Here is a 12,853-nt window from a genome sequence, read left to right as displayed (position 1 = left end):
GCAGATTTAATGTAAAGTGCCACGTTTTTAGTTAAATGAATGAGTTATTGAACCACAGCCAATCCAGAATATCCAAAGGCAGCTGATCTATAACTGAAGTTCTCAGTTCAAGCATCTGTTTTTTGTAATTATGGTGTTTTTGTGTGAGAACACTCTCTCCTTGGATCCTTAAATCTCTCTGCTCCACAGCTCAGAGATGAACCGACCTTCAGCACGGTCAGGAGTATGCCTCTGTGTTTTTCATCGTTTGGGTGTGCCGCGTCCTTCTTTGGTTCCTGCCCTTGATACTTAAGCTATGATACAAAAGAAATCCCGCTTCCTTTGTCAAAGGCATTTTTTTCATTCCACAGGAGGAGAGGTGCTTTGTCAGATCTGAGCGTTCCTCTCTGAGGGTTGTCAAGGAAAGACAACAGACTTTCAGGCAGAATAGAGACCATGAACACAAACGGCCTCTGAAGAGAGCTTTGTTCTGGGCAGAGCAGCCACACACACACACATGCACAATGTCCAAAACACACACCCTATCTTTACTGGTTCAGGCCATGGATCATGGGAGCGTTCTACATTGGGAAGATGTTCCCTTCTTTCTACAGCACCACGACCACAGAGTGTCACTCTGTAGTTTGTGGTCAGAGGATGCCCATAAATATGCACGAGTTCACAGGCATTCACAGATCTGTGTCAGGAGCTCCTCATCGTTCTCTGCTGTATTTTTACAATAATAAGATGAATCCATCTCATTTAAAGCTTTAAACCGGATTCCCTGTGTTTACTGAGAATATTTGCAGGTTGTAAGTATGACTCACGGCGTGTGCAGAGGACAACTCTCCCACATCGCTCTCTGGACTCGTGCATGAGCAGCCTGGTTCTACATGAACTGATCTGACCTCTCTGAGCACGAGTCGCACCAAACCATACCAGAGCAGGCTGCACTGGCAGAGGGGCACCGCCACATCTCTCCTCGCCTGTCGCCTGTCTCTGTCTACGTCTCCTAAAGCCCAAACACAATGAAAAGTTTATAGCTCCCTTCTCGGCCTCATTATTCATCCTCTTCGCACAGGCGCGCAGTGCTTTAGAGCTGCTCTCTGCTTGATAGAAAACACATTTCTTTCCCCAGCGCTACTGCTGTGCTGGCAGTAATTCAGCCGGCCCGTCAGGCTCTGTGTTGGGAACCAGTGTCTCACAGTGTGACAGAGGGAAGGATACACAGTGAGGAAGCTATGGCACGTTCTCATCAGGATGTTAAGTTTTATTACAGCTGAACTCCGGTCGCCTCTCATCCTGCATTTCTTTCTACCCTCGCTTCCGCTCAGCTTCCTCCTCCTCCTTCTCCTCCCTCTGAAAGTTTGAGCAGTTTAGCAGCGACTGTAACAAGTGGCAAACAGATTTAGGGATCACACAAGAATAGTGCAAACACGGGATGAGGTATGGAGTGGGTTTTTATGAGAAGAATGAAACCTGAGGGGAACAAACAGGAAGTTAGAATGTGGAAAGGAGATGTCACGAGACAGCCTCAAGTTTGAAAATGGCAAATGATTTTAACCAAAGCGTTTAGGCTTCAGGTGTCAGGGGGTGGGGGGTGGAGGGGCTTAATTTCCTCCATCGATTACAGAAACACGATCTCTTCTCTGCTTTTGTTGTTTCAGACAGCCTCTCCCTTTCCTTCTATTGTTTCAGGCTTAGAAATGGACTTAATAAAAGTTACACTGCTAATATATTTTTTATGGACTGTGACATCATTTCAAATTACATTAACCCAGTTATTCCAGCCATCCTGCTTCTTTAATCCCTGCTACAAACAACACTGACACTTCTCTGACCTTAAACTGGATCATTAACTCTTTCATCTTTGTTGTGATTTCAGCACTTCTTCATCCTCTGACTTTATCCTCCAACACTGATTGAGCTTCAATCTTTGGATTTTACCCCCTTATCATTCATGAAGCTAGTTTTGTAAGCCTGAACAACACCAAAACCAGAAGAAAATATGTAAGTGATGGATTAATCTGCAAATGGTAGCAGGATTAGATGCCTATTTTACCACAATAATCTTATCCAGTGTTAATCCCAAGGCCAAGGAGTGTTTTTACAGCACTCACTTCATACTGCCTCCCTTAGAAACTGGTTTCCTGCCTGAACAAAGCTTCAGAAACTTCACTTATATTCAGTATTTTCCCTCATCCCTCTGCCAGCAGCTTTTCTGTTATCCTTCACACCTTCCCCGGGTCACTCTTTCCTCTGCCTCCAGCTGAAAACCTGTGTCTCATCTCAGAGCAGCAGCAGCAGCAGCAGCAGCAGCAGTCTGCAAACATCCAGTAAATTCCTGAACTGAACTGAAGGTCCATCTGCTGAGAGGCCTGGGAACTCAGGGTCCTCTCTGTCGCTGCTAAATCTAATTTACTGACTCATAACTCCAGCGTTGGGGTTTATTTTGGTTGTATGATGTTTTTGTAGGAGCTTGTAGGACCAGGCATCTTGAACGTATGTGATAGGTGGTCTGAGCAGCGTCTCGTAAAAGTGGACAGTACTGGTTTTACTGGGAGACTGGGTGGGCTTTGTGTTCTTTGCCTTCAGATATGGGGATTTTGTGGTTCTGGTCTTTTGTGGAGGTTTGACCTTTCTCACTGACTCTTATTGTGAGGTGATGCTGGGACGTTTGGAGGAACAGGTGTCAGCTTTTCAAAGGTCCAATAAAAACACAGTGTGCACAGATCCACAGCTTTTACTTTCTCTTTAGACTCTCAGACTTACAGAAAGGATGTTGGAATGGTTTAGGTGAACTTTTCTTTCTTTATATCTGTTCAAAGTGCAGTAAAAAGCAGCATCACCTCTCTTCAACTCTGTCACTCTTTCATGTCCAGGGAAGAAGGAGAGCGCCCCCCTCAGGGCTGAACTAGTCTCAAATTCAGAAGCTTCCTGATTTCTGTGTGCATGTGTGCCAAAGTGTTTTAGATGACCACTGAGCATACAATAAGCTGTCTGCATGTCCCTCTGTGTATGTTTCAGGTTTGGGATGGACTGTCTGATCCAGTTTGAGGACTTCGCAAACATTAATGCTTTCCGTCTGCTGAGCAAGTATCGTAACAAGTACTGCACATTCAACGATGATATCCAAGGTGAGTCACAGGCAATGTAAAGGAATACAAAAGCTCAACTTTCTCAACCATTTATTTCTGTTTATATATTCCTTATTTATTCTACAGACATGGCTCATTTTTTATTCTCTGAAAAACAATATCAACAGTGAACCAGGAAAAACAGAAAAAGCTGCTACAAAATATTCTCTTAAATTAACAACCCAGCATTTTCAGTAGCTATTTAGTGAGAATATTAAGAAGAGAGTTTAATAAAGATAAAAAAGTAACAATTTGTGGCTCAAAAGCACAAAAAAGCCTTAGTGTTGTTCACTGTTCTAAAAACAACCTGAAAATAAAAAGCACCTGCAAAGTAAAATATGTCCTACAAGACTTAATATGAGCCTCATACCCTGACAAGGTCAGAAAAATATCTAATTTCAAGATATTAGATACAAAAGTGATGACTGAATTGCCTTCAGAAAGTAGAGAAAACTTCCAGTGGGTTAAGAGAAATGAAGTTTATTTTATTAAGATGGTGTTCCTATTTCAAAAAAACTAGATAAAGATTTTTTTTTTCTCCTCAATTTATCAATTTTTTTCTCTCTTTACAAGCAATCCTAGCATCATTTTTTGTATTTTAATATCTTGAATTTAGACTTTTTTAGACTTGTCAGGTGAATGTAGCTCATTTTAATAATAATATCTAATAATATCTAATAATATCGCTATTACAAAAAAGGCACAAACACCTGCTTGTAAGAAGAACCAAATGAACACAAAGAAAAATGCTAACTGGGTAAATAAACCTCTTTAATGTTGGGTTTTAGATATCTGAGAAGAATAGGTGCTCAGATTTTTGATGTTCCAGGTGAAAAAAAATCCAGAGAGTTTTTGTCTCCTTCTTTTAGACTCAAATTCACAAACTTATAAGCTATAATCTGAGAATGGGGTTAAAAAAGAAATCCTGATGGTGGCAGATTTTTCTCTTTTAACAGACCATCCACTGTAGTATGCCAACAAACAGTTTTTTCTTTACCTTCTTGTCATTTTTTTGGTCAAAAACAATCATTTAGGTAGATCAACAAAATAGTTACGCGGTCACGAGTGTTGTGCCCCTTGATTCAGGAGGTGAAACCACAGGGAGGAGATTGTGTTTCCATACATTCAAGTTCCAGCATTGTCATTGAGGCATGCACCCCATGTACAGAGGCTTTATGGTCCTTTTTGCAGTCAATGCTTGTTTAACTCACATTATGAGTTAAGATGAGATAAGAGTGTTGTTAAAGAATCTCAGTATGTATTAATCAGACTTTAAATGTTGCTGTTTTTATCTCTTTAGGTACGGCTGCTGTGGCTGTGGCTGGACTGTTAGCTGCTCTCCGCATCACCAAGAGCAAAATGTGCGATCACACCGTCGTGTTCCAAGGTGCAGGAGAGGTGAGTGAGGCTCAGAGACCAAAACAGCTTGGCTACAAGAGCTCGCCTGGATGGTAAACCAATCACACATGTTTATCCAAACTTCACCCGAGTCCAAAACTAAGATTTCCATTTCCTGGGGAGATTTTGAGAAGCTGTGTGCTAATAGCCAACTGGGGTTTTCCCTCCTCTGACCCTTCATTTCCTGGAATTAAGACCTTATCAGACGTACACTTTGGTTAATTCAGTAAGATATCTTGGTGCAGCTCCTTTCTCATCCCTGTCGTCTGTCTTTCTCCCAGGCAGCCATGGGGATTGCAGAGCTGATCAGCATGGCCATGGAGAAAGAGGGACTCCCAAAGGAAGAGTGTTTGAAGAAGATCTGGATGGTTGATTCCAAAGGCCTCATTGTCAAGGTGTCCTGATAAAAAACTAAACATGCAAACACAAGTACACATACAGACGTGGAGACGCCTATCCAAAATGAGACAATTCTGAAAATCAACACATATGGCCTGATTTTAGTCCTTATTTAGGATCTTTCTTCAGAGTGTTTCTCCAATCAGGTCTAATCCTCTGCCACGGTTTGTTAATTCATCTGACAGAGGTAATTCCCTGGAATCACTGCAGAAAAGTCTTCAAAAACAGCATCTGTTACACATCTGTTTTGTCCACCACGTCCATGTTATTCATCCCTCATTCCTCCTCTTCACTCTCCTCATCTAAGACCTTTCCTTCAGCTTTGTCCACTCTCCCTCCTTCTTCCACCCCACCTCCTCTTTTCCCTCAGGATAAAATAAAAAAAAAAAACACCTGTCAAGAAAACATCTTATTCCACTGCTGAGCTTCTAACCATGATCTTTTAAAGCTGTACTCAGATGTGTTTTGTGTTTTCCTCACACTCCTCCTTCGTCCCTCCAGGGTCGAGCCCACCTGACTCATGAGAAGGAGAGGTTTGCTCACGAGCACCCACAGATGAACAGTCTGGAGGATGTGGTTCGGGAGCTGAAACCCACGGCTATCATCGGTAAATCAGTTAACATTTGGGATTTTTTCATGACATCCGCTCAGCTCTTTATCCAGTATGTGTTTCACAGACTGTCAGCTGCATGTTAGATAGATAACCCTGAGGATCAGGGGAGAGGAACAAAGAGACAGATGAATTTTTAATGCCATGAAAGACAAGCTGAGATGGAATATGATATCCTGAATATGATCTAGGATCAATCCAGTGAGAGATAGAAATGTTAGGACACAGATGGGATAAATAACGTGTCTGTGATTCTCTGTGTCAGGTGTGGCAGCTGTTGCTGGAGCGTTCACTGAACAGATCATCAGGGACATGGCTTCCTTCAACGAGCGCCCGATCATCTTCGCCCTCAGTAACCCGACCAGCAAAGCAGAGTGTACCGCTGAGCAGTGCTACACATTCACAGAGGTGCTCACTCAGGACACTTCTTCATCACAATCATTGTCTTCACTAACATGTACATGTTACTAACCTCTAACACACGTTTCTGCAGGGGCGGGGTATTTTTGCCAGTGGCAGCCCGTTTGACCCCGTCACTCTGCCCGATGGGAAGACGCTCCACCCCGGCCAGGGGAACAACGCGTACATCTTCCCCGGGGTGGGCCTGGGTGTCATCGCCTGCGCCATCCGAAATATCTCAGAGGACATCTTCCTCACTGCAGCAGAGGTGACACTCAGACATGCAGTTAGATAAAATCGTGTTTGTAGGGAATCAATAGCTGCGTTTCCACTAAGCAGACCGGTTCAGTTTGTCTCTGTACGGCACGCATTTTGTGATGTTTCCACTGACTTATCTCAGGACAGATCCCCTAATAACCGAGGGACCCTCGGTTGGGACCCTTTCATATGGGTGCCAGACTGAACAGATCTGTTCTCGGAAGGTGGAGCTACAACACTGCAGACAAAAGAATCGTCACTTACTGTGCGACAGCGGCTGTATTTCTCCTGGTGGCACACAGACTTCTCTGAAACAAAGCTTGATTGCACTTTGTATCAGAGAGCTACATGCCAATCACAGAGAGGACGAAATGTGTCGCGTTTTTCTTCTTCATTGGATTTATTAGCGGGGGTAAACTGTGTAGCGCTGCGACGGTGTCACGCTATTATTTAACAGCTTTCGGCATACAGATACACACCGTCTACCACAAGAGGGCACAGTTTGCTGTGGAAACGCAAACAGGATCAGGTTTAATGGTACCAAACCGTGCCAAACTGTACTGAACCGAACCAGACTGCTTGGTGAAAATGTGGCTAATAATTTGTGTTGACACAAACATGAGGATGCAGGAAAAACAAGGTCTTACTGGACTTTAAACAACAAACATTTGAAGCCTTTAACGGCCGATTTTTGGGACTATTGTTGGGTGATCAAACACATAGAAAAGCTTTGGAGGTCTGGAAGCTCAGGTTTTTTGCATATATACACAGCAAAAAAGAAATACATGTCTCTTATATTCAGCTAGGATGCACAAATTTACACACATTGGGTGAAGTTTGCACTCAAGTTATCTGCTTAATCAATCAATAACTTTTTTTCAGTGATTAGTGATGATGTATTACTTTGTGAGACAGAACACAGAGAGCAACAAAAGTATTTTGTCACCACCTTATACTTCCACATCCTGTTCTGTCTGTCAGCTATGTCAGAGTAGAAGACATGAGAAACTGAAAAAAGAAATTGTGTTTCTTCTACAAAATTGGGGGTCACGGGGTAAATGAAGGACACATGAACTTAAGAGTCTGAGATTTTTTTTACTGGTTTAATGCTTTAATTCCTCTTCCATTGCTATATTTTCCACCTTTTTTCACCTAATTTAAAACACATTTATATTCTTAAATCTGTCTTCTTGACCATAAACATGACATTTACTCTTCCCAGGCTCTTGCGAACCTGGTGACGGAGAAGGACCTGGATGAGGGGAGACTGTATCCTCCTCTCACTTCTATTGGGGACGTCTCACGTAAACTGGCGGTCAAGGTGAGAGCTAGTGTTACACCTCATGTTGGTATCCTGTTTCTTTGACTCCACACAACACAAACTGAAATGGAAGCAAGTGTTTACGTCTAATACCTAATACTGGGTGTCATACAAGACTTAATGTGAGCCCCATGCACCTGGCAAGACCAGGTGAAAATGTCTTGTTTCAAGATATTAAACGGTCAAAACAAAGCCAGAACTGCTTGTTAGAAGAAAAAAATGGCAGAGAATAATTTGCCTGTTTATTTTATTGGAATAGATATAATTTCTCAGTTAGAAAAATGGAAGAAGCAAAATTTTAAAGCAATTCAGGTCTCATTTTTTGCATTTGTCATTTATGAGAAACATTATGTCTGATGAGATATTTCTTATGTGAATGAAGACATGAACACTTGAGTAGACTTAATTTTTGCAGGTTAGTGTGAGCCTGTGAAACGACAGCAGCTCTTATTCTGTAAACCTTTGTGTTACAGATCGTGGAGTACGCCTATGAGCACAACATGGCCTCCCTGCGCCCGGAGCCGTCGGACAAAGAAGCTCACGTGAACTCTCTCACCTACAGCACTGATTACGATGAGTTTGTTGTTGACTCCTATCGCTGGCCAGAGGCCAGTATGACGGTGCAGTCATGCAAACTTTAATGCACAAAACAACTACTGACATGCAATGTCATCATAAATATGATGTTGGGATACAAAAGAGGCTGTGTGTAGTATTTTCTCATTGATATATTACTGTGAAATTAATGGTGACAGCACATGTAGAGGTTAGAGATCTAATCTCCTCCAGTAGGGGACTAAGTGGTAATTAAAAATATTTTTAAGATAAAGTAAAGCTAAAAACAGGAGGTTAAAATATGAAGAGGTTTATTGCACAGGTGGTGGTATCTCCTTACATTTTACGATAATATATTTTGGGAAAGTCCTTCACAGGTTACTTTTAATCGTACTGTAATAGGCAGTTATTTTATGACTGTGTCAGCTTTATTCCAAAAACTCTTTGTTAAATTAAAACAAGTTTTGAATGTTTCTGTCTGACTTTATTTGTCTGAATGAGGAAACAGGAAAATGAAACCAGGTCAGCTTTGGATTCATAATTTCTTTTGCATGCAGAAGTTCAGAGAAGGTGAAAACACTTAATCAGACTCCATCACTTTTTATTTTAACGAGAGTAAACATGTTGATAATTCACAGCAATGTGTTTCTCTAAAACTCCATCGTGCTGCTCTGGCTCCCTTCTGAGGTAAATGTAGGTCATTACAATCCTCTGAGCAGCTCGCCGGTCTGCCTTTATCCATTCACCCTGAGTACAAATATGATTTATTTGTTTGTTCATTTAACAGAAAAAACCAAACCCTATTTCATCTTATCAGCATGCACCATTATGCAAATTGGAAACTAAACAACCAAACCTAATTCATATCATAGATATTCAAAAGTCTCTTTTTTGCACACAAACTATTGTTTAACTCAAATGCATAACGTGAGTTGTGTCTACATATAATCATCATGTAAACTGTAATAGTTCATGTTCTGATCAGTGATGAATCATTTACACTGAGGCTGATTTCACATTAATTAATCAATCATTAGTCAGACGCTCAGTACCAGAGGCCTTTTCTCGCCTGCTGCTCATCCCGCGTTAAATCAATACAGACGCAGCTGATCGGTCAGCGTTCGTTCAGTGTTTAGTGCTTTTCCTCAGGCAGGATTTTCAGAGACAAACATTTTTTTTACTGACTTTTCTTTCCCTCAGCCTGCCCTTTAATTTAGCCCGCGGCAACCAGCACTCTGACACGACGATCAATATGTCTCGATGTCAGCACCAACGTGTCGTCAGCCGTCTGGGGCGTGGATGGTATACCAGTGCTCGACACATAAACAGGAACCTCATGGTAATGTTTCAGACAGAAAGGGATGCTGGTTTGGCCAAGTGGAGGGATGTTGTGTCACATTTACAGAGTTCTTACCCCTCGAAGGTCCAGTCACAGCCTTTTCCAATATGTAATTTCAAACTCTGTCCTCCCAGTTTACTTCTCTGTCCACTGTCCTATCTTTAACTAAAGGTTCAAACCCCCCAAGGTAAACTTAAATCTAAAACTGACTTTATAGAACAGATTCCCAGAAACTTAAATGAAGAAAAACAGTAAAAACTACAGTAAATTCAGTGATTTTTAATCACAAACACAAAAATTCTCCAATCAACCATCAGTTTTGTGTGAGACTTGTGTCTTTTAAGTACCATAAAGACAGCCCTCATCAAAACCACCTTCACCCGGAAAAAAGACCTAAAAAGCAGCAGTTAGTGCTTTGAAATAAAAAAAGGAATACTTTCATAACATAAAATATTGGTTTGAAGAGGACAAAACTGAATTTTTAAAGAAGGGTCATGAAGAACAGAACAAATAAGACCTCATAGCTATCATTGCAGTAGGATTTATTTATCTTTACTGCTTTGCTGAATTGTCAAGAATTTCCTTCTGGTTCTTTGAGATATGTGGCATTGAGACTAGTCAGTATGTGGATATGCTCTTCATTTCAAATCAAATTAAAGTTTTCCTCAAAATTAAATCTCTTCATGTTTTGGAAAACTCCATTTCATTTTCTACTGACCCATGAGGATAAACACACCAGTGTTAGTGAATCAATATCCAGTGTTGTCTTACTGAACCTGGTATCTCCTGTCTTTCCTCCTCTGTGTGTGTGTGTGTGTGTGTGTGTGTGTGTGTGTGTGTGTGTGTGTGTGTGTGTGTGTGTGTGTGTGTGTGTGTGTGTGTGTGTGTGTGTGTGTCCATGGCACCTTGCTGCTAACAGGCTGAGTGATTGGCAGCTGTAACCAGACATCATTTTGACCTTGTTTACAGTCTCACACTAACTGGCACCTTGCTGAGACCTTGTGGTCGGTGTCAATCACTACAGACCCTGAGGAAATGTGGCCTGTGTGAGCTCGTCTGCCCATCCTCCCTCTCGTCCAGCTAATGGCTAACAACACTTTCCCATCTGCCCACCACCTCACTCTTATGAAAAAGATGGAGAGATTTGATTTCTGTTTTCAAACTTTTTTTTGCCATGGTGTTGATCAAATGTGTCGGGAAAATCTCCCAACTTTATCTACGTCCAGCTGAGATTGGTCAATTCATCAGTAGGCTTGGCAAGACTCTGTCTCTTATTCTTCATATCAGCCCTGCTTGCCCAGACATGCTGAGGCTATTTTGGATTAATTCTCTTTTAAACCATAACTGTAACCCAACAAAGCTTTCTCTGAGCATCAAGCTAAAGACATCATATCAGCCGGCTGTTGCCTTCTTCCTGGGCAGTTCTAAGGGGTTCTGGGATTGTAGTGTAGCCAGCAGTCAGCAATTAGCATGTGGACATTAACAAACAACACTGTTAGACATTAAATCACTTCCAGACTAAAAGAAAGAGATCTTTGCTACAGGTTTTAATCTATGATTGCAAAATATTTGCATAAACTGTCAGTAGAGGTCTGTGTTGAGAAGGCGAATTGAAAACATGGATGAATTCCCCTCTCTAAGTGAGCAGCAGGTGATCGACCTGCTGGAGGGAACACAGATATGTGAAATTAGTCTCGACAAAGTTTTATGGAGAAAGCTCAGAAAAAGAGGACTTACTGACGGATATCTTTCTTTACAGAACTTGAATGATGATTTCCAAAGTGTCTGAAATTCATGCAGTGGATCTCTGGTGCCCTCCAGAGGTCAAGCTCCTTAGTTCCAAATTTGAATCTGATTTTTAAATTTAAAGAAAAAGAGGTGATTTTTTAAAAATCTTTTTTATTATTATTTTTATTATTATTACTTTTTGTTTTTGTTTTTGTTATTTACTTCCATACATTGATTGTGATAAAGCACTAGACAACCGCCGTACAACTTCAGCATGAATGAACTGTTATTTCCATTTTGGTGAAGCTAATGAAGCCGCCAGGTACATTAACCTTGTGCCTTTAAAACAATGACCCATAAGTTTAAGCTAACACATTCATTTTCATCCATACACCACTGAACAATATGGAAGGGATTTGGGTCCAGTGTCTTGCTCAAGGGCACTTCAGCATGTCTGTTCAGAAGCTGGGATTGAACTTTGAGCACACCTGAGCCCACTGTGCTGAGTTACTTGAACTCCTGAAGCTTTATCAATACATTGGAAAACTGCATCACACACACACACACACAACACACACCTCATTCTGTAAAAATCAAATTTGGCATAATGACTTGGTCCAATTTGATTGAATCAGGTTCAGTAAAGTTTTATTCAAACATTGTGCACGGTGTTTGACTCCCTTTCACTTGGTCATAGCATTTGTATTCAGCCTATAATAAAACAGGAAAACCTGAAGGTTAGTCAAAAGTGGTGGAGGTCAGTGGCACAGAGCTGTTCTTAGAGGTACCAGAACACACCTGGTTCAAATGTGGCTCTATTCTAAAACTGTGTCACCACAACGATACAAATGTTGAACACCATCAAAGTTTTACCAACTGTTTATTGAAGTCTAGCCTCTCAGCATGATGATGATGATATTACGTATATGAAGACTCAATTTTGATAGTGCACCTGAAAAACCTTAAAATGGTACAGTGTGATCTTTGATTTTTTTTTTTTTTTACTGAGTGCTCATCCATTAAATGCACACAGAATCCAGAGAGGAGCATGCAAACAGTTCATCATGCCCATGTTCTAGATGGAGGATCAAACTTCAGTAAAAACACTGAGCCTGCAAGGTAAGACACATAGACAGAGGATGCTCTGCTGCCTTTGCTTTTAATGCAGAAGATTGACTAAAAACAATAAAGTATTATTATAATGATGAAAAATAAATTACCAAGCACTTTACAGGTTTAAGCCCAGATTTGAAATCTAGTCAAAAAAGATCAAGAGTAATATAAATGTTTCTACGTTATAATGCATGAATTGAAAGAATAAAGTATAAATTACTTTTTCAAATTCACATTTGATTACCGTCATCATTTTAAGTTGATTCAATCTCAGCTTTAGTGAAGCTTGTGAAGCTTTAGTCTTGGTCACACCACATTGTTTTCAGAGAAAAGAAGAAAACTTTCTTTTTTAACTTTTAGTAATCATGTTTCACTCAGGGAAATAATTAAAAGAACTAAATGTAGTAAACGTGTTGTAGTGAGTTCTGATTTTGCTGAAGGTCTCCTGTGTGGTGGTGAAGTGTTTAGGGCTGTTGCCTCACAGTAAGGAGGTTACGGGTTTGATCCCAGGCAGGTGCTTCTCTGTGTGGACTCAGTGTGTGTCAGAGATCTGAGAGAGTTGAGGGAGTGAAAGTTTGCTGGCTAACTCATTATATCATATCAAATGTCAATAATTC

General features: G+C 40.9%; 1 protein-coding gene across 1 annotated transcript in view; it reads left to right on the top strand.

Annotated features, from left to right (window-relative positions):
• me1 (malic enzyme 1, NADP(+)-dependent, cytosolic) overlaps window positions 1-8,397 on the top strand; it is a 117,196-nt gene extending 108,799 nt beyond the window's left edge. The window contains exons 7-14 of the mRNA XM_074683631.1: window positions 3,007-3,116; window positions 4,417-4,514; window positions 4,796-4,909; window positions 5,415-5,520; window positions 5,789-5,931; window positions 6,017-6,190; window positions 7,403-7,501; window positions 7,975-8,397. Coding sequence (XP_074539732.1) covers window positions 3,007-3,116; window positions 4,417-4,514; window positions 4,796-4,909; window positions 5,415-5,520; window positions 5,789-5,931; window positions 6,017-6,190; window positions 7,403-7,501; window positions 7,975-8,142 — 1,012 coding nt within the window. The 3' untranslated portion in view covers window positions 8,143-8,397. The remainder of the gene's footprint in view (window positions 1-3,006; window positions 3,117-4,416; window positions 4,515-4,795; window positions 4,910-5,414; window positions 5,521-5,788; window positions 5,932-6,016; window positions 6,191-7,402; window positions 7,502-7,974) is intronic.
• Window positions 8,398-12,853: the final 4,456 nt, after the last annotated feature.

The sequence above is a fragment of the Halichoeres trimaculatus genome, unplaced genomic scaffold (genome assembly GCF_033239565.1).
Source record: "Halichoeres trimaculatus isolate MK-OKI-2021-1 unplaced genomic scaffold, fHalTri1.1 fHalTri1_scaffold_12, whole genome shotgun sequence".
Classification (NCBI taxonomy): Eukaryota; Metazoa; Chordata; class Actinopteri; order Labriformes; family Labridae; genus Halichoeres; species Halichoeres trimaculatus.
The sequence above is the reverse complement of the archived record's forward strand: the minus strand, read 5'-3'. Positions and strand labels throughout refer to the sequence as shown.